Source organism: Ovis aries, chromosome 1 (assembly GCF_016772045.2).
Source record: "Ovis aries strain OAR_USU_Benz2616 breed Rambouillet chromosome 1, ARS-UI_Ramb_v3.0, whole genome shotgun sequence".
NCBI classification, from domain to species: domain Eukaryota; kingdom Metazoa; phylum Chordata; class Mammalia; order Artiodactyla; family Bovidae; genus Ovis; species Ovis aries.
The window spans coordinates 187,162,752-187,185,451 of NC_056054.1; the positions used below are offsets into that span (position 1 = coordinate 187,162,752).

The following is a 22,700-nucleotide window of genomic DNA, read 5'->3' on the forward strand; positions in this document are numbered from 1 at the left end:
AATCTTTGAAAAGACAAATGTTTTATCTTGACTAAATATGTAGAAGTGAAATATGCACTGGAAGTAATGAATAGATTCAAGGGATTCAATCTAGTTAACTATGCCTGAAGAACTATGGACAGAGGTCTGTAATATTGTACAGGAGGCAGCAAACAAAACCATTCTAAAGAAAAAGAAAAGCAAGAAGGCAAAGTGGTTATCTGAGGATATCTTTACAAATAGCTGAAGAAAGAAGAGAAACAAAAGGCAAGGGAGAAAGGAAAAGGTACATCCAACTAAACACAGAGTTCCAAAGAATTGCACGGAGAGACAAGAAGGCTTTATGGGCACAATAAGGACAGAAATGGTAGAAGGCTAGTAGACACTGAAGAGATCAAGAAGAGATGGAAAGAATGCATGAGGAACTGTACAAAAGATATCTTAAAGAACTGGATTACTATGACGGTGTGGTCAATCACCCAGAGCCAGACATTCTAGAGTGCAAAGTCAAGTGAACCTTATGAAGCATTACTGTTAATAAAGCTCGTGGGTGTGATGGAATTCCAGTAGAGCTATTTAAAACCCTAAAGGATGATGCCATCAGGGTGTTGCATCCAATATGTCAGTAAATCTGGAAGACCACACAGTGGCCACAGGACTGGAAAAGGTCAGTCCTCATTCCAATTCCGAAGAAGGGTAGTACTAAAGAATGTGCTAACCAGTGGATAGTTGCACTCATCTCCCATGCTAGTAAAGTCATGCTTAAAGTCTTGCATGCTATGCTTCAGAATTACATGAACCAAGAACTTCCAGATGTCCAAGTTGGGTTTAGAAATGGCAGAGGAACCAGAGATCAAATTGTCAACATTTGCCGGGTCATAGAGAAAGCAAGGAGATTCCAGAAAAACATCTATCTCTGTTTCATGGACTACGCTAAAGCCTTTGACTGTGTGGATCATTATAAACTATGGAAAGCTCTTAAAGAGATGGGAAATACCAGACAATCTTACCTGTCTCCTAAGAAACCTGTATGTGGGTCAAGAAGCAACAGTTAGAACCCTGTATGAAACAACTGGGCTTCCTTGGTGGCTCAGACGGTAAAGCATCTGGCTACAATGTGGGAGACCCGGGTTCAGTTCCTGGGTTGGGAAGATCCCCTGGAGAAGGAAATGGCAATCCGCTCCAGTACTATTGCCTGGGAAATCCCATGGACAGAGGAGCCTGGTAGGCTACAGTCCATGGGGTCACAAATAGTCGGACATGATTGAGCAACTTCATATGGAGCAACTGACTGGTTAAAGATTGAGAAGGGAGTACAACAGGGCTGTCTGCTGTCACCTGTTTGTTTAACCTATACACTGAGCACAACATCTGGGCTGGATGAGTTACAAGCTGGAATCAAGATAGGTGGGAGAAACATCAACAACTTCAGATATGCAGATGATACCACTCTAATGGCAGAAAGCAAAGAGGAACTAAAGAGCCTCTTGATGAGGGTGAAGAAGGAGAGTGACAGAGCCAGCTTAAAACTAAATATTAAAAAAAAGATCATGGCATCTGGCCCCATTACTTCATGGCAAATAGAAGTGGAAAAGGTGGACGCATCACAACAGATTTCCTCTTGTTGGGCTCTAAAATCACTGCGGATGGTGACTGCAGCCATTAAATCAGAGGACAGTTTCTTCTTGGCTGGAAGGCTATGACAAACCTAGACAGTATGTTGAAAAGCAGAGACAGTACTCTGCCAACAAAAGTCTGTATAGTCAAGGCTATAATCTTCCTGGTGGTCATGTACAGTTGTGAGATTTGGACCGTAAAGAAGGCCAAAGAATTGATGCCTTCAAACTATGGTGCTAGAGAAGACTCCTAAGAGCTCCTTGGATTGCAAGGATATCAAAGCAGTCAATCTTGAGGGAAATCAGACCTGAATACTCATTGGAAGGACTGATGCTGAAGCTGAAACTCCAGTATTTTGGTCATCTGATAGGAACAGCTGACTCATTGGAGAAGTCCCTGATACTGGGAAAAATTGAGGGGAAGGAGAAGAGGGCTTCATAGGATGACGTGGCTGGTAAGCATCACCAATGCAATGGGCATGAACTTGGGCAAACTTCAGGAGATGGTGAGGGGCAGGGAGACCTGGCGTGTTGCAGTTCACAGGGTTGCAAAGAGTCAGACACGACTGGGCGACTGAACAACAGCAACAACAACAAGTGAAATAGCTGGATCATACGGTAGGTGTATATTTAACTCTTTAAGCAACTACCAAATTATTTTCCAAAGTGGTTCTATGATTTTACATTTTTCTAATCTATATCAATGCTTGAATTCATTTTAATAAGATGTGTAGTGGTATCTCATTGGGTCTCTTTTAAAAATTTATTTGATTGAAATATAGTTGATTTACAGTGTTGTGTTAGTTTCTGGTGTACAGCAAAGCAATTCAGTTACACATATATATATGATATATAATAGTTTGCATTTGGTAGTCCCAAACTCCCAATCTATCCCTCTCCCACACTCTACCTTGGCAACAAGTCTGTTCTCTTTGAGTCTGTATCTGTTTTATAGGTAAGCTCATTTGTATCATATTTTATATTCCATGTGTAATGATATAATATGGTATTTGTCTTTTTCTTTCTAACTTAATTCACTAGGTCCATCCATATCGCTGCATATGGCATTATTTCATTCTTTTTTTAATAGATAAGTAATATTCCATTAATATATACATATCTATATATAGATGTATAATATACATATAGATATATACATATTGTTATCTACATAATATATAATGTATGTACATGTATATATAATATATATAATATATATTTAGATAATATGCATGATGTATACATATAATATATAGATATATTATTGAGCCTAGTGGCTCAGTGGTAAAGAGTCCACCTGTCAATGTAGAGACGTGGGTTTGATCCCTGGATTGGGAAGATTCCCTGGAGAAGGAAATGGCAAACAACTCAGTGCAATCCCAATACAAATTTCAACAAGCTTTGTAAGAAATTGAGAAGCTAATTCTAAAATTCTTGTGCAAAATGGAAGAGTCCTAGAATACCCAAAACAACTTTGTAAGAGAAGAACAAAGATGTAAGACTAAAACTTTCTGATTTCAAAATTATTATATAGCTAACAAAACAATGCAGATGACACCACCCTTATGGTAGAAAGTGAAGAGGAACTCAAAAGCCTTTTGATGAAAGTGAAAGTGGAGAGTGAAAAGTTGACTTAACACTCAACTTTCAGAAAACGAAGATCATGGCATCTGGTCCCATCACTTCATGGCAAATAGATGGGGAAACAGTGGAAACAGTATCAGACTTTATTTTTCTAGGCTTCAAAATCACTGCAGATGGTGACTGCAGCCATGAAATTAAAAGACACTTACTCCTTGGAAGAAAAGTTATGACCAACCTAGATAGCATATTGAAAAGCAGACACATTACTTTGCCAGCAAAGGTCCGTCTAGTCAAGGCTATGGTTTTTCCAGTGGTCATGTATGGATGTGAGAGTTGGACTGTGAAGAAAGCTGAGCACCGAAGAATTGATGCTTTTGAACTGTGGTGTTGGAGAAGATTCTTGAGAGTCCCTTGGACTGCAAGGAGATCCAACCAGTCCATTCTAAAGATCAGCCCTGGGTGTTCTTTGGAAGGAATGATGCTGAAACTCCAATACTTTGGCCACCTCATGCGAAGAGTTGACTCATTGAAAAAGACTCTGATGCTGGGAGGGATTGGGGGCAAGAGGAGAAGGGGACGACACAATGAGATGGCTGGATGACATCCCTGACTCGATGGACATGAGTCTGAGTGAACTCCGGGAGTTGGTAATGGACAGGGAGGCCTGGCGTGCTGTGATTCATGGGGTCACAAAGAGTCAGACACGACTGAGTGACTGAACTGAACTGAACTGAACTGAACAAGACAATATGGTGTTGGCATAAATATAAACAAATAGATCTATGTGTTAGAATAAAAGTTCAGAAATAGACCCATGTGTATATGGACAGTTTTTTTTTTCCTCACAGTGTCTCTCTCCATTTATTTATATATTTAATTTCTCTTACAAATGTTTTATGGTTTTCAGCATACAGGTCCTTCAAATATTTTGTCAAAATTATCTATGTTGTTGTTGTGCAGTCACTCAGTCATGTCTGACTGTGACCCCATGGACTACGGCACTCTAGGCTTCCCTGTGTTTTACCATCTCTTGGAGCTTGCACAAACTCACGTCCATTGAGTTGGCAATGCCATCCAACCATCTCATCCTCTGTCATCCCCTTCTCCTGCTTTCAATCTTTCCCAGCATCAGGGTCTTTTCTAATGAGTTGGCTCTTCACATTAGGTGGCCAAAGTATTGCAGTTTCAGCTTTAGCACCAGTCTTTCCAGTGAATATTCAGGATTGATTTCCTTTAGGATGGACTAGTTGGATCTCCTTGCAGTCCAAGAGACTTTCAAGAGTCTTCTCCAACACCATGGTTCAAAAGCATCAATTCTTCAACACTCAGCCTTCTTTATGGTCCAACACTCACATCCATTCATGACTCCTGGAAAAATCATACCTTTGACTAGATGGACCTTTGTTGGCAAAGTGATGTCTCTGCTTTTTAATATGCTGTCTAGGTTTTTCATAGCTTTTCTTCCAAGGAGCCACTGTTTTTTAATTTCATGGCTGCAGTCACCATCTGCAGTGATTTTGGAGCCCCCAAAATAAAGTCTCTCCCACTATTTCCATTGTTTCCCCCTCTATTTGCTGTGAAGTGATGGGACCAGATGCCATGATCTTAGTTTTTTTAATGTTGAGTTTTAAGCCAGCTTTTTCACTCTTCTGTTTCACTTTCATCAAGAGGCTCTTTAGTGCCTCTTTGCTTTCTGCCATGAGGGTGGTGTCATCTGCGTATTTGAGGTTATTTATATTTCTCCTTGCAGTCTTGATGCCAGCTGCTTCTTCATCCAGCTCAGCATTTTGCATGATGTACTCTGCATATAAGTTAAATAAGCAGGGTGACAATATACAGCCTTGACATACTCCTTTCCCAATTTGGAACCAGTCTGTTGTTCTATTTCCAGTTCTAACTGTTGCTTCTTGACCTGCAAACAGGTTTCTTAGGTGGCAGGTAAAGTGGCCTGGTATTCTCACCTCTTGAAGAATCTTCCTCAGTTTGTCGTGATCCACACATTCAAAGGCTTTAGCGTAGTCAGTGAAACAAAAGTAGACATTTTTTTGGAATTCTGTTGCTTTTTCTATGATCCAACAAATGTTGGAAGGTTGGTCTCTGGTTCCTCTGCCTCTTCTAAATCCAGCTTGAATATCTGGAAGTTCTTGGTTCATGTACTGTTGAAGCCTAGCTTGGAGAATTTTGAGCATTACTTTGCTAGCATGTGAAATGAGGGCAATTCTGTGTTAGTTTAAACATTCTTTGGCATGCCTTTCTTTGGGATTGGAATGAAACTGATTTTTGTATATGGTCCTTGTTATATTTAACCTTGCTAAACTCATTCTTGAGCCTTTTTTGAAGGTACCTTAAGATTTTCTACATTTACAGTCATGTTATTGTGAATAATGACAATTTTACCTCTCCCTTTCCAATCTGTTGGTTCTTGTTTCTTTTTCATAACTTATTGTACCAAGGAGGACCTTCAATTCAGCATTGACTAGAGGTGGTCAAAGTGGAAAACCTCTTGTTTCTGATGCTAGAAAATATTCAGTCCTTTAGAGTTACATATGATTTCAGTTTTTTACAATTAATGTATGATTTCAGCAGTAAGTTCTTTCTAGACATCCTTCATCAGGTTAACTTCTATTTCTATGATGCTGAAAGTTTTTTTCCTTTTTTTGGTCAAGAACTACTGTTGAAAATTCTGCTGTTTTGCGATGGCTTTTATTTTTCAGTTTTTAACATAGTGAACTATATGGATTGATTTTTAAAAGTTTGTATTCCTTGGAAAATCCAACTTAGTCATTATATATTGTCCTTTTAATACTAGCACTTCTCAACCTCAGCAATATTGGCATTTGGAATTGGATGGTTCTTGGTCAGGGGCTGACTTGTATATTGTAAAGTACTTGGCAGCCTCTCTAGCTTCTACCCAGTAGATGCTGGTATCACCACTTGCCCCCCATTGTGACAACCAAAAATGTTTTTAAACATTGCTAGATTTCTTCCTAGGAGAGAAAATCGTAGCTGGTTGAAAACCATTGGTATATATTATTAAATTTGATTTACTAAAATTTTGCTTAAAAGTTTTGTGACCAGGTTCATAAAGGATATTAGGTGTTTGGTTTGGTTTGTTTTTGTAATGTCTCTGTTGAATTTCTGTATCAGTAATTCTGGCTGTATGGAATGAATTGGAAAGTATTCCTTCCTTCTTAATTATACAGAAGAATTTGCATCAAGCTCGTATTATTTCTCCCTTAAATAACTGGTATAATTCACTGGTAAAGTCTTCTGTCACTGGAGATTTGTGTGCAGGGTGTGGGGAAGATTATAACTACAACCTAATTTTTAGGGCTATTCAGGCTGTTTCTTCTTGAGTGAACCTTAGTAGTTTGTGCCTTTCAAGGAATTGATCCATTTCATCTAATTTACTGTGTTTATGGGCGTGAAGTAGTTTGCAATATTCCTTCCTATTCTTTTAATGCTGTAAGATCCGTGGTGCTGTCACTTCGTTGACTCCTTATATTAGTAATTCATGTTTGGTGGTGGTGGTTTAGTCACCAACTGTCCATGAGATTTTTCAGCCAAGAATACTGGAGGAGGTTGCCATTTCCTTCTCTAATTCATGTTTAGTATCTTTTTTTCTTGATAAACCCAGCTGAGTTTTATCAACATTATTTATCTAAAGCAATCAATTTCATTTCATTTTTTCACTCTTTTGGTTCTTTCTTGTTTTTTTGCTCTTAATTTTTTTTCCTTCTGCTTGTTTAAGTTTAATTTTGCTCTTCTTTCTCTAGCTTCTTAAATACATCTTAGTTCATTTAATTGAAACCTCTTTTTCCCCCAACATAATCATTTAATGTTTTAAAAATTTTCTCCAAAATGTACTTTATTTTTACTCCACAGATTTTGATAAATTGTGGTTTCATTTTCTTTCAATTAGAAGTATTTTCTAAAATCTTTTTTATTTCTTCCTTGATCCATGGGTTTTCCAGAAGAGCATTTACTTCTCAAATATTTGAAGATTATCTAGGTTCCATTTATAAATTATAAATTTTATTTTGTTTTGGTAAAAAACACTCTGTATAAATTCTGTCTTTTAAAATGTATTGTGGGACAAGATGACATAGACTTAATCTGTTTCTGCTTCTTCCCACAAAGTAAAACTATACACCCAGGAAACAATGCAAAAGGAGAACTCTGAAAGATGAAAAGAGGAAGGTAATCTGGTTAGAGACCTCCGAAAGGACGAGAGGAGGAATAGCATAGTCAGGACGTCTTATAACCTGCCCCTTCAGAAAATAATTCTTGGTTGGGTGATAACAAAGACCACACTCAAGCTCTAACAACAGGTGAATTGGGTGTCAAAATCTAAAATGCCATTTTCCAAGCAGAATTTTAAAACATATATGGTGATAAGAAACTGTTAGGAGTGATTATTCCTGGAGAGTAGGATTAAAAGAATTTGAGGATGGGGTAGGAAGTGGGGTTTTACTTTTCATTTTGTACTAGTAGAGGAGCTTTTTAAATAAAATCATAAAATGCTGTGAATGTATACATTATTTATTCCTCATCAAGTTCATTAGAAACTGACACATTCAAATTTTATTATGTTTATTTAATATTTATAGTTAACATTATTTATTAACTATATATTTAAATACATAGTTAACATTATTTTGACCTAACTGTTAAATTCTGTTTAATTTTCAGAACTGAAAGCAGAAGCTAGTCTAATGGACCAGATGAGTAGTTGTGATAGTTCATCAGATTCCAAAAGTTCTTCATCTTCAAGCAGTGAGGATAGTTCCAGTGATTCAGAAAATGAAGAGTGCAAATCCTCTCCTGATCCAGGGAACTATATCTCAGAACATCCCACCATGTCTATCATGCCACAGTGCAGGATTCCTGAAATAGTGGCTGGTCAGAATAAACATCATGATAACAATGGCCTTCTGATGAATACTTTAAGTAAGTATACATAAGCATGAGTGATTGGAAAAGTAAGAATTCACAATGGAATCACACTGATTACAACCTAAAATTTAAATAGAATTGCTTCTTTTTTATTAATTTAACAGAAATCACCATTACCTTCTTATTAAGTTATTCATTTTCTTTTGATTCTGTGACATAATGCCTTACTGGCTTTTCCCCTTTCTTTCAAGATACTTTTCTGTCTTTTCTTTGCTGGTTTATAATCTTCTACTCAGTTATTACAGCTGAAGTTTCTCAAAGCTTAATTCTAGGTCCTTTTTTCTTTTTATTCTATACTCTTTCCTCAGATAAGTTCTATATTTCTCTTGCAATCAATACTTGTATACATATACCTTGTAAATTTGCATCTCTCACCTGCACCTCTCAGCTCTAGACACAGAAGTCCTACCTACCTACCTACCTACCTCAGGGACTTACACTAACTCTCTATTCAGCTAGAAATATATCTTTCTTTTCATGTAGATAATTTATTCTTTAGATTATATTCCAGGATTCACTTGATCAAGAAAGTCTTGACTCTTCTGATAAGATCAAATCCCCCTTGTTATAGATCTTCAGAGCAGTATCTTCTTTATATCAATTGTCATTTAGAAATTTATATGTTGTTTGATTTATTATCTTATAAGCTCCAAGAGGGCTATGATCTTGTTTATTTTGCTTATCACATAATACTAGCACTGACAAAGTACCTGTTTCTGTTTCATAGATAGGTCCATTCACGTCATCTTTTAGATTCCACATGTAAGTGATATTGTATGGTATTTGTCTCTTTTATTCTGACTTATTTCAATTAGTATGATAATCTCTAGTTGCATCTGTGTTGCTACAAATGGCATTATTTTGTTCTTTTTCATGACTGAGTAGTATTCCATTGTAAACATGTACTACATCTTCTTTATCCATTGATCTCTTGATGGATATTTAGATTGTTTCCATGACTTGGCAATTTTGAATAATGCTTTCTGTGAACATAGGGGTGCATATATCTTTTTGAATTATGGTTTTCATCTGGATATGTGCCCAGGAGTGGGGTTGCTGGATCATATTGTAATTCTGTTTTTAGTTTTCTGAAAAAACCTCCATACAAGTTTCCACAGTGGTTGCACCAGCTTACATTCTTACAAGCAGTGTAGGAGGGTCCCTTTTTCTCCACGCCCTCTCCAGCATTTATTTGTAGACCATTTAATGATGGCTGTTTAATGTGAGGTGATTTGCATTTCTCTAATAATTAGCTTTGTTTAGCATCTTTTAATGTATCTATTGGCTATTTGTATTTCTTCTTTGCAGAAATGCCTCTAGATCATCTGCCCATTTCTCAGTTGGGTTGTTTGGTTTGGAACATTAAAAATACTAATATATTGGAAATTAAGCCCTGTCAGTTGCATCATTTGTGAATATTTTCTCTCATTCTGTAAGTTGTCTTTTCATTTGGTTTATGGTTTCCTTTGCTGTGCAAAAACTTTAAGTTTGATTATATCCCATTTGTTTATTTTTGTTTTATTTCTTTTGCCTTGAAAGACTGAATATGCCTGTTCTAATAGTAAATATGTAGAATATTACAGTATAAAAATAAAAAGCAGGTGTTCTTTCAAGAATATGAATGTAAAACATTTATGAAATTAATTTCTACTAGGACAAATGAACACATTTGAAAGAAATCATATTTTATTAATCATCATATGACTATAGACAATGAGAATATAAATAAATAAAAAATAGTTCAAAATACATGCTTAGAAACTTTGGAGCACGTATCTAGTGATTTACATGTTAAAAGGAAATTACAATGAAATTTTAAAATATTTGTAATTAAGTAATATCAAAAAATCTCAGCAGTTTTGGGGTGCCACCTAAAAGGTACTTATAGGGAACTTTATAGTCTCAAAATGTTCTTTTATAAAAAAATTGAAAATAAATGAGTGAGAGTTTCATCTTGAGGTGAACAATAGTATCTTAAAGCAGGGAAAGAAAATATTATATATCAGAATTGAAATTAGTGTAATAGATAACAAAGAAACATTAGAAGATCACAAGGCTAGAAGTTACCTTCTTTGAAAACTAAAAAAAGACCAACTTCTAACTAAGGCTGATGAAGAAAGAAAAAGAAAAAAACACAATATTAGGAATGAAAAAGTGGTTAAAATTATATATTTTATTTTTTTAATTATGAGAACTTTACAAAAAATTTGTCTCAGTAAATTTGGCATAAACACGAATGATTTTGGCTTCTCTGGTGACTCAGATGGTAAAGAATCTGCCTACAATGCATGAGACCCTGGTTCAATCCCTGGGTCAGGAAGATCCCCTGGAGGAGGAAATGGCAACCCACTCCAGTATTCTTGCATGGAGAATTCCATAGACAGAGGAGCCTGGCAGGCTGCAGTCCATGGGGTTGCAAAGAGCAGAACATGAATGAGTAACTAACACACACATGGATGATTTTCTAGGAAAAAAAATAAAATTTACCCAATATGACTCAAAAAGGAGTGGAAAATCTGAGGAAACCATTAACAATTAATGTCTCTTTCTCCTTAACCCTATCTCCATATCCCCAAGATGTTAGAAAACTGAAGATAATTTAACAGATGAATTATAACAAATCTTCAAAGAACAAACAATTCTTCGACAAACTATTTCAGAGAATAGAATACTAGGCGAAGCAATTCAATTCTTTTATAATTTTAGGATAATCTCAATACCAAAACTGAACAGAAACAAGACAAAAAGCATTATAGACCAATTTCATTTAACAGGAATGTAAAATTACTAAGTAAGATATTAAAACAAGCATGCTAAATCACAAACCAATAAAGCTCATCACAGAAGTGTAATATATGTTCAATATCTGAAATAATATTAATAATAATAATTTACCATATTACTAGATTATAGGAATAAAACCATATAATCATTTCAACAAATTTGAAAATGACAAAAGCCAATATTTATTAATTTTAAAACTTTTACTTAAGATTGAATGTAAGGGAATTTCCTTAATATTATAAAAGTTCATTACAAAAAGCAAAACTACTGCCAATATTATACTAATACAGACTCCAGAAACATTTCCATTAAAATCAGGAAGAAGGTAGGAGAACTAATATCATTATGTCTATTCAGTGTTTTTTTTAATATAAATTTATTTATTTTAATTGGAGGCTAAATTACTTTACAATATTGTAGTGGTTTTGCCATACATTGACCTGAATCTGCCACGGGTGTACATGTATTCCCCATCCTGAACCCCTCTCCTACCTCCCTCCCCATCCCATCCCTCTGGGTCATCCCAGTGCACCAGCCCCAAGCACCCTGTCTCATGCATCGAACCTGGACTACCGATCCATTTCACATATGATAATATACATATTTCAATGCCATTCTCCCAAATCATCCCACCCTCAGCCTCTCCCACAGAGTCCAAAAGACTGTTCTATACATCTGTGTCTCTTTTGCTGTCTTGCTGTAGGGTTATCATTACCATCTTTCTAAATTCCATATATATGTGTCAATATACTGTATTGGTGTTTTTTTCTTTCTGGCTTACTTTACTCTGTATAATAGGCCCCAGTTTCATCCACCTCATTAGAACTATTCAAATGTATTCTTTTTATTGGCTGAGTAATATTCCATTGTGTATATGTACCACAGTGTTCTTATTCATTTGTCTGCCCAATAGACATCTAGGTTGCTTCCATGTCCTGGCTATTATAAACAGTGCTACGATGAACATTGGGGTACACGTGTCTCTTTAACTCTGGTTTCCTCAGTGTGTATGCCCAGCAGTAGGATTGCTGGGTCATATGGCAGTTCTATTTCCAGTTTTTTAAGGAATCTCCACACTGTTCTCCACACTATACTAGTTTGCATTCCCACCAACAGTGTAAGAGGAACCTCTTTAAGGAATCTCCACAAGGAATCTCCACACTGTACTAGTTTGCATTCCCACTAACAGTGTAAGAAGGTTGCCTTTTCTCCACACCCTCTCCAGCATTTGTTGCTTGTAGACTTTTGGATAACAGCCATTCTGACTGGCATGAAGTGATACCTCATTGTGGTTTTGATTTGCATTTCTCTGATAATGAGTGATGTTGAGCATCTTTTCATGTGTTTGTTAGCCAGCTGTATGTCTTTGGAGAAACGTCTGTTTAGTTTGGCCCATTTTTTGATTGGGTCGTTTATTTTTCTGAAATTCAGCTGAAGGAGTTACTTGTATATTTTTGAGATTAATTCTTTGTCGGTTGCTTTGTTTGCTATTATTTTCTCCCATTCTGAAGGCTGTATTTTCACCTTGCTTATAGTTTCCTTCATTGTGCAAAAGCTTTTAAGTTTAATTAGGTCCCATTTGTCTATTTTTGCTTTTATTTCCATTACTCTGGGAGGTGGGTCATAGAGGATCCTGCTGTGATTTATGTCAGAGTGTTTTGCCTATGTTTTCCTCTAGGAGTTTTATAGTTTCTGGTCTTACGTTTAGATCTTTAATCCATTTTGAGTTTATTTTTGTGTATAGTGTTAGAAAGTGTTCTAGTTTCATTCTTTTACAAGTGGTTAACCAATTTTCCCAGTACCACTTGTTAAAGAGATTGTCTTTTCTCCATTGTATATTCTTGCCTCCTTTGTCAAAGATAAGATGTCCATAGGTGCGTGGATTTATCTCTGGGCTTTCTATTTTGTTCCATTGATCTATATTTCTGTCTTTGTGCCAGTACCATACTGTCTTGATGACTGTGGCTTTGTAGTAGAGCCTGAAGTCAGGCAGGTTGATTCCTCCAGTTTCATTCTTCTTTCTCAAGATTGTTTTGGCTATTTGAGGTTTTTTGTATTTCCATACAAATTGTGAAATTATTTGTTCTAGTTCTGTGAAAAATAGCATTGGAAGCTTGATAGGGATTGCATTTAATGTATAGATTTCTTTGGGTAGTATACTCATTTTCACTATATTGAGTCTTCCAATCCATGAACATGGTATATTTCTCCATATGTTTGCATTCTCTTTGATTTCTTTCATCAGTGTTTAATAGTTTTCTATATATAGGTCTTTTGTTTCTTTAGGTAGATATATTCCTAAGTATTTTATTCTTTTTGTTGCAATGGTGAATGGGATTGTTCCCTTAATTTCTCTTTTTGTTTTCTCATTGTTAGTGTATAGGAATGCAAGGGATTTCTGTGTGTTAATTTTATATCCTGCACCTTTACTACATTCATTGATTAGTTCTAGTAATTTTCTGGTGGAGTCTTTAGGGTTTTCTATGTCGAGAATCATGTCATCTGCAAACAGTGAGAGTTTTACTTCTTCTTTTCCAATCTGGATTCATTTTATTTCTTTTTCTGCTCTGATTGCAGTGGCCAAAACTTCCAAAACTATGTTGATAGTAGTGGTGAGAGTGGGCACCCTTGTCTTGTTTCTGACTTTAGGGGAAATGCTTTCAATTTTTGACCATTGAGGATGTTTGCTGTGGGTTTGTCATTTATGACTTTTATTATCTTGAGGTATGTTCCCTCTATGCCTGCTTTCTGGAGGGTTTTTTATCATAAATGGGTGTTGAATTTTGTCAAAGGCTTTCTCTGCATCTACTGAGATAATCATATGGTTTTTATCTTTCAATTTGTTAATGTGGTGTATTATGTTGATTGATTTGTGGATATTGAAGAATCCTTGCCTCCCTTGGATAAAGCCCACTTGGTCATGATATATGATCTTTTTAATATGTTATTGGATTCTGTTTGCTAGAATTTTGTTAAGGATTTTTGCATCTATGTTCTTCAGTGATTATTGGCCTGTAGTTTTCTTTTTTTGTGGCATCTTTCTGTGGTTTTGGTATTAGGTGATGGTGGCCTCATAGAATGAGTTTGGAAGTTTACCTTCCTCTGCAGTTTTCAGGGAAGAGTTTGAGTAGGATAGGCGTTAGCTCTTCTCTAAATTTTTGGTAGAATTCAGCTGTGAAGCTGTCTGGTCCTGGGCTTTTGTTTGCTGGAAGATTTCTGATTACACTTTCAATTTCTGTGCTTGTGAAGGGTCTGTTAAGATTTTCTATTTCTTCCTGGTTCAGTTTTGGAAAGTTGTACTTTACTAAGAATTTGTCCACTTCTTCCAAGTTGTCCATTTTATTGGCATATAGTTGCTGATAGTAGTCTTTTATGATCCTTTGTATTTCTGTGTTGTCTGTGATTTCTCCATCTTCATTTCTAATTTTGTTGACTTGATTCTTCTCCCTTTGTTTCTTGATGAGTCTGGCTAACGGTTTGTCAATTTTATTTATCTTCTCAAAGAACCAGCTTTTAGCTTTGTTGATTTTTGCAATGGTCTCTTTTGTTTCTTTTGCATTTATTTCTGCCCTAATTTTTAAGATTTCTTTCCTTCTACTAAGCCTGGGGTTCTTCATTTCTTCCTTTTCTAGTTGATTTAGGTGTAGAGTTAGGTTATTTATTTGACTTTCTTCTTGTTTCTTGAGGTAAACCTGTATTGCTATGAACTTTCCCCCAGCACTGCTTTTACAGTGTCCCATAGGTTTGGGGTTGTTGTGTTTTGATTTTCATTCATTTCTATGCATATTTTGATTTGTTTTTTGATTTCTTCTTTGTTGGTTATTCAGCAGCATGTTGTTCAACCTACATATGTTGGAATTTTTAATAGTTTTTCTCCTGTTCAGTTCTGTTCAGTTCAATTCAGTCCCTCAGTCATGTCCAACTCTTTGTGACCCCGTGAATCACAGCACACCAGGCCTCCCTGTCCATTACCATCTCCCGGAGTTCATTCAAACTCACGTCCATCAAGTCGGTGATGCCATCCAGCCATCTCATCCTCTGTCGTCCCCTTTTCCTCCTGCCCCCAATCCCTCCCAGCATCAGAGTCTTTTCCAATGAGTCAACTCTTTGCATGAGATGGCCAAAGTACTGGAGTTTCAGCTTTAGCATCATTCCTTCCAAAGAACACCCAGGACTGATCTCCTTTAGAATGGACTGGTTGGATCTCCTTGCAGTCCAAGGGACTCTCAAAAGTCTTCTCCAACACCACAGTTCAAAAGCATCAATTCTTCGGTGCTCAGCTTTCTTCACAGTCCAACTCTCACATCCATACATGACCACAGGAAAAACCATAGCCTTGACTAGATGGACCTTTGTCGGCAAAGTAATGTCTCTGCTTTTTAATATGCTATCTAGGTTGGTCATAACTTTTCTTCGAAGGAGTAAGCCTCTTTTAATTTCATGGCTGCAGTCACCATCTGCAGTGATTTTGGAGCTCCCAAAAATAAAGTCTGACACTGTTTCCACTGTTTCCCCATCTATTTCCCGTGAAGTGATGGGACCAGATGCCATGATCTTCGTTTTCTGAATGTTGAGCTTTAAGCCAACTTTTTCACTCTCCTCTTTCACTTTCATCAAGAGGCTTTTTAGCTCCTCTTCACTTTCTGCCATAAAGGTGGTGTCATCTGCATATCTGAGGTTATTAATATTTCTCCCGGCAATCTTGATTCCAGCTTGTGCTTCATCCAGCCCAGCATTTCTCATAATGTACTCTGCATATAAGTTAAATAAGCAGGTTGACAATATACAGCCTTGACGTACTCCTTTTCCTATTTGGAACCAGTCTGTTGTTCCATGTCCAGTTCTAACTGTTGCTTCCTGACCTGCATATAGGTTTCTCAAGAGGCAGTTCAGGTGGTCTGGTATTCCCATCTCTTTCAGAATTTTCCACAGTTTATTGTGATCCACACAGTCAAAGGCTTTGGCATAGTCAATAAAGCAGAAAGAGATGTTTTTCTGGAATTCTCTTGCTTTTTCCATGATCCAGCGGATGTTGGCAATTTGATCTCTGGTTCCTCTGCCTTTTCTAAAACCAGCTTGAACATCTGGAAGTTCACATACTGCTGAAGCCTGGCTTGGAGAATTTTGAGCAGTACCTTACTAGCGTGTGAGATGAGTGCAATTCATAACTGACATCTAATCTTACTGCATTGTGGTCAGAAAAGATGATTGGAATGATTACAATTTTTTTGAGTTTACCAAGGCCAGATTTGTGGCCCAAGATGTGATCTATCCTGGAGAAGGTTCCATGTTCACTTGAGAAAAAGGTGAAATTCATTGTTTTGGGATGAAATGTCCTATAGATATCAATTAGGTCTACCTGGTCTATTGTATCATTTAAAGTTTGTGTTTCCTTGTTAATTTTCTGTTTAGTTGATCTATCCATAGGTTTGAGTGGGGTATTAAAGTCTCCCACTATTATTGTGTTATTGTTAATTTCCCCTTTCATACTTGTTAGCATTTGCCTTACATATTACGGTGCTCCTATGTAGGGTGTATATATATTTATAACTGTTATATCTTCTTCTTGGATTGACCCTTTGATCATTATGTAGTGTCCTTCTTTGTCTCTTTTCACAGCCTTTTTTTTTCAAAGTCTATTTTATCTGAATTGAGTATTGCTACTCCTGCTTTCCTTTGGTCTCTATTTGCATGGAATATCTTTTTCCAGCCCTTCACTTTCAGTCCGTATGTGTCCCTTGTTTTGAGGTGGGTCTCTTGTAGACAACATATATAGGGGTCTTGTTTTTGTATCCATTCAGCCAGTCTTTGTCTTTTGGTTGGGGCATTCAGCCCATTTACATTTAAGGTAATTATTGATAAGTATGATCCCTTTGCCATTTACTTTTTTGTTTTGGGTTCGAGTTTATATACCCTTTCTGTGTTTCCTGTCTGGAGAAGATCCTTTAGCATTTGTTGGAGATCTGGTTTGGTGGTGCTAAATTCTCACAGCTTTTGCTTGTCTGTAAAGCTTTTGATTTCTCCTTCATATCTGAATGAGATTCTTGCTGAGTACAGTAATTTGGGTTGTAGGTTTCTCTCTTTCATCACTTTAAATATGTCCTGCCATTCCCTTCTGGCCTGAAGGGTTTCTATTGAAAGATAGCTGTTATCCTTATGGGAACCCGCTTGTGTGTTATTTGTTGTTTTCCCCTTGCTGCTTTTAATATTAGTTCTTTGTGTTTGATCTTGGAATGTGAAGTCAAGTGGGCCTTAGAAAGCATCACTACGAACAAAGCTAGTGGAGGTGATGGAATTCCAGTTGAGCTGTTTCAAATCCTGAACGATGATGCTATGAAAGTGATGGACTCAATATGCCAGCAAATTTGGAAAACTCAGCAGTGGTCACAGGACTGGAAAAGGTCAGTTTTCATTCTAGTCCCAAAGAAAGGCAATGCCAATGAATGCTCAAACTACTGCACAATTGCACTCATCTCACATGCCAGTAAAGTAATGCTCAAAATTATCCAAGCCAGGCTTCAGCAATATGTGAACCATGAACTCCCTGATGTTCAAGCTGGTTTTAGAAAAGGCAGAGGAACCAGAGATCAAATTGCCAACATCTGCTAGATCATGGAAAAAGCAAGAGAGTTCCAGAAAAACATGTATTTTTGCTTTATTGACTATGCCAAAGCCTTTGACTGTGTGAATCACAATAAACTGTGGAAAATTCTGAAAGAGATGGGAATAGCAGACCACCTAACCTGCCTCTTGAGAAATCTGTATGCCAGTCAGGAAGCAACAGTTAGAACTGGACATGGAACAACAGACTGGTTCCAAATAGAAAAAGGAGTACATCAAGGCTGTATATTGTCACTCTGCTTATTTAACTTATATGCAGAGTACATCGTGAGAAACATTGGACTAGAAGAAACGCAAGCTTGAATCAAGATTGCCGGGAGAAATATTAATAACCTCAGATATGCAGATGACACCACCTTTATGGCAGAAAGTGAAGAGGAGCTAAAAAGCCTCTTGATGAAAGTGAAAGAGGAGAGCGAAAAAGTTGGATTAAAGCTCAACATTCAGAAAATGAAGATCATGGCATCTGGTCCCATCACTTCATGGGAAATAGATGGGGAAACTGTGGAAACAGTGTCAGACTTTATTTTGGGGGGCTCCAAAATCACTGCAGATGGTGACTGCAGCCATGAAATTAAAAGAGGCTTACTCCTTCGAAGAAAAGTTATGACCAACCTAGATAGCATATTAAAAAGCAGAGACATTACTTTGCCGACAAAGGTCCATCTAGTCAAGGCTATGGTTTTTCCTGTGGTCATGTATGGATGTGAGAGTTGGACTGTGAAGAAAGCTGAGCACTGAAGAATTGATGCTTTTGAACTGTGGTGTTGGAGAAGACTCTTGAGAGTCCCTTGGACTGCAAGGAGATCCAACCAGTCCATTCTGAAGGAGATCAGCCCTGGGATTTCTTTGGAAGGAATGATGCTAAAGCTGAAGCTCCGGTACTTTGGCCACCTCATGCAAAGAGTGGACTCACTGGAAAAGACTCTGATGCTGGGAGGGATTGAGGGCAGGAGAAGAAGGGGACGACAGAGGATGAGATGGCTGGATGGCATCATGGACTTGATGGACCTGAGTCTGAGTGAACTCCAGGAGATGGTGATGGACAGGGAGGCCTGGTGTGCTGCGATTCATGGGGTCGCAAAGAGTCAGACAGGACTGAGCAACTGAACTGAATTGAACTGTGTTTGATCTTTATCAATTTGATTAATATGTGTCTTGGGCTGTTTTGCCTTGGGTTTATCCTGTTTGGAACTCTCTGGATTTCTTGGACTTGGGTGACTATTTCCTTCCCCATTTTAAGGAAGTTTTCAAATATTATCTCCTCAAGTATTTTCTCATGGTCTTTATTTTTGTCTTCTTCTTCTGGGGCACCTATGATTTGAATGTTGGGGCATTTAACATTGTTCCAGAGGTCTCTGAAGTTGTCCTCATTTCTTTTAATTCTTTTTTCTTTTTTCCTCTCTGCTTCATTTATTTCTACCATTCTATCTTCTACCTCACTTATCCTATCTTCTGACTTCATTATTCTACTGTTGGTTCCCTCCAGAGTGTTTTTGATCTCATTTATTGCATTATTCAGTATATATTGACTTTTATTTCTACTAGGTCCTTGTTAAACATTTCTTGCATCTTCTCATTCCTTGTCTCCAGGCTGTTTATCTGTAACTTTGTTTTGTTTTCAAGATTTTGGATCATTTTCACTATCATTATTCAGAATTCTTTATCAAGTAGATTTCTCTTCCTCTTTTATTTGGTTTTGTGGGCATTTATCCTGTTCCTTTACCTGCTGGGTATTTCTCTGCCTTTTCATCTTGTTTATATTGCTGTGTTTGGGATGGCCTTTCCATATTCTGGCAGTTTGTGGTTCCTCTTTATTGTGGAGATTCCTCACTGTAGGTGGGGTTGGACAGGTGGCTTGTCAAGGTTTCCTGGTTAGGGAAGCTTGTGTCTGTGTTCTGGTGGGAGGAACTGGATTTCTTCTCTCTGGAGTGCAATGAAGTGTCCAGTAGTGAGTTTTGAGATGTCAGTGGGTTTGGTGTGACTTTGGGAAGCCTGTATTGAAGCTCAGAGCTATGTTCCTGTGTTGCTGGAGAATTTGTGTGGTATGTCTTGCTCTGGGACTTGTTGGCTCTTGGGTGGTATTTGGTTTCAATGTAGGTATGGAGGCTTTTGATGAGCTCTTATCAATTAATGTTCCCTGGAGTCCAGAGTTCTCTGGTGTTCTCAGGTCTTGGACTTAAGCCTCCTGCCTCTGGTTTTCAGTCTTATCCTTACAGTGGCCTCAAGCCTTCTCCATCTATACAGCACCAGTGATGAAACATCTAGATTAATGATGAAAAGTTTCTCCACAGTGAGGGACACCTGGAGAGGTTCACTCAGAGTTACATGGAGAAGAGAAGAGGGAGGTGGGAGATAGAGGTGACCAGGAGGAGAAGAGGGAGAATCAAAAGGGAGGGAGCAAGCTAGCCAGTAATCAACTCCCTATGGGCTCTCCAGAGTCTGGACCCCTCAGAGATATTCGCAGAGTTACACAGAGAAGAGAAGAGGGAGGAAGGACACAGAGATGGCCAGGAAGAGAAAAGGGGGAATCAGAAGAGACAGATCCAGCCAGTAATCAGTTCCCTAAGTATTCTCCACAGCCCAGAACACACACAGAAATTCACAGAGTTGGGTAGAGAAGAGTAGGGGGAGGGAGATGATAGAGGTGACCAGATGGAAAAACAGGAGAGTCCAGAGGGGGAGAGAGCAATCAAGCCAGTAATCTCACTCCCAAATAAAAATGGGTACTGAAGATTGGGTTCTTAAAGATACAAAATTGATAACAAGTACCAAAAAGCAGAGATTAAAAATCTAGAGTAGAAGTTAGATTCTCAAAAATACAATATTTTAAAAAAAGTCACAAAATTATAACATATATATATGAAGTTTGCTTTAAAATAGTCTCTATTTTTTTTTTTTTACAAGGTGTTCAGTTCAGTCGCTCAGTTGTGTCTGACTCTTTGCGACCCTATTAATTACAGCACTCCAGGCCTCCCTATCCAAAACCAGATCCTGGAGTTCACTCAAACTCACATCCATCGAGTCAGAGATGCCATCCAGCCATTTCACCCACTGTCGTCCCCTTCTCCTCTTGCCCCCAGTCCTTCCCAGCATCAGAATCTTTTCCAATGAGTCAACTCTTTGCATGAGGTGACCAAAGTATTGGAGTTTCAGCTTCAGCATCATTCCTTCCAAAGAATACCCAGGACTGATCTCCTTTAGAATGGACTGGTTGGATCTCCTTGCAGTCCAAGGGACTCTCCTTTCCAACACCACAGTTCAAAAGCATCAATTCTTCAGGGCTCAGCTTTCTTCACAGTCCAATTCTCACATCCATACATGACCACTGGAAAAACTATAGCCTTGAGTAGATGGACCTTTGTTGGGAAAGTAATGTCTCTGCTTTTTAATATGCTCTCTAGCTTGGTCATAACTTTCCTTCCAAGGAGTAAGCATCTTTTAATTTCATGCCTGCAGTCACCATCTGCAGTGATTTTAGAGCCCCAAAAAATAAAGTCTGACACTGTTTCCCCATCTACTTCCCATGAAGTGATGGGACCAGATGCCATGATCTTCGTTTTCTGAATGTTGAGCTTTAAGCCAACTTTTTGACTCTCCTCTTTCACTTTCATCAAGAGGCTTTTTAGTTCCTCTTCACTTTCTGCCATAGGGGTGGTGTCATCTGCAAATCTGAGGTTATTCATATTTCTCCCGGCAATCTTGATTCCAGCTTGTGCTTCTTCCAGCTCAGCATTTCTCACGATGTACTTTGCATAAAAGTTAAATAAGCAGGGTGACAATATACAGCCTTGACGTACTCCTTTTCCTATTTGGAACCAGTCTGTTGTTCCATGTCCAGTTCTAACTGTTGCTTCCTGACCTGCTTACAGGTTTCTCAAGAGGCAGGTCAGGTGGTCTGGTATTCCCATCTCTTTCAGAATTTTCCACAGTTTATTGTGATCCATGCAGTCAAAGGCTTCGGCATAGTCAGTAAAGCAAAAATAGGTGTTTTTCTGGAGCTCTCTTCCTTTTCCATAATCCAGCCAATGTTGACAATTTGGTCTCTGGTTCCTGCCTTTTCTAAAACCAGATTGAACATCTGGAAGTTCACGGTTCACGTATTGCTGAAGCCTGGCTTGGATAATTTTACGCATTACTTTACTAGAGTGTGAGATGAGTGCAATTGTGCGGTAGTTTGAGCATTCTTTGGCATTTTCTTTCTTTGGGGTTGGAATGAATGAAAACTGACCTTTCCAGTCCTGTGGCCACTGCTGAGTTTTCCAAATTTGCTGGCATATTGAGTGCATCACTTTCACAGCATCATCTTTTAGGATTTGAAACAGCTCAACTGGAATTCCATCACCTCCACTAGCTTTGTTCATAGTGATGCTTTCTAAGGCCCACTTGACTTCACATTCCAAGATGTCTGGCTCTAGGTGAGTGATCACACCATCAGTAGGTTATAAAAATGAAAATTAAAGGAGTAATAGAGGACTTAAAATGTAAATTTTTTTAATTTAAAAAATGATAGTAGTGAAAATATATCTAGGTCTTTCTCTGGAGCTGTTGGAGACAGTGTGGGGTCAGTTCATTTCAGATAGTTCCTTGATCTGGCTTATACTTCTCAACATCTACAGGCCCCTTCCTATGTTAGTTGGTGTAGTTAGTGCTAACTTCAGGGTTTTAATCTGTTGCACATGTCACTTCCAAAGCGGTTCCCTCTGTTTATTTTAGCTTCTGTTTGCTAGTCTCTTCAGTGTCTAATTTCTGCCCTGACACTAGGGGGCGATGGTAGTCACTTTTTTAGGCTCACTTGTTCAGTCCTGTTTTGGGGAGGGAGGAACACTGCAAACAAGTATCACTGGTGTGTGTGGGGAGTGCTTGCAGTGTTTTAGCTGCACTGGGTTTGCTCACAGCGTGTGTGCTTTCATGGTCTACAGTTTTCAGGCTCTAGGTTGCTCTGCCAGGAACTGTCTGAGGCAGGCCCTGGGTTGCATACACTTCCCTGGTCTAAGCCACTCAGGTTCAGGTTCTCAGGTACTCCACAAAGGTGCAGACTCGGTTGGGCCTGCGTTTTGTGCCCTTCCAAGGTCCGAGCAGCTCAGGTGACCAGGTGCTTGGTGAGAGCAGTCACCCCCAGGTGGTGGGTGCATCTTATCACCTCCCCTGTCCCAGCCG

General features: G+C 38.1%; 1 protein-coding gene across 2 annotated transcripts in view; it reads left to right on the forward strand.

The window, feature by feature from the left end:
- EAF2 (ELL associated factor 2) overlaps positions 1-22,700 on the forward strand; it is a 52,492-nt gene that overhangs the window by 23,577 nt on the left and 6,215 nt on the right. Inside the window, exons 5-6 of one of the 2 annotated variants that reach the window (XM_012095581.4) lie at positions 7,872-8,129; positions 9,444-9,567. In XM_012095581.4, the coding sequence (XP_011950971.1) occupies positions 7,872-8,129; positions 9,444-9,550 (365 nt within the window). In that variant the 3' untranslated portion in view covers positions 9,551-9,567. The remainder of the gene's footprint in view (positions 1-7,871; positions 8,130-9,443; positions 9,568-22,700) is intronic. The other variant, XM_004002965.5, reaches the window with a different exon arrangement.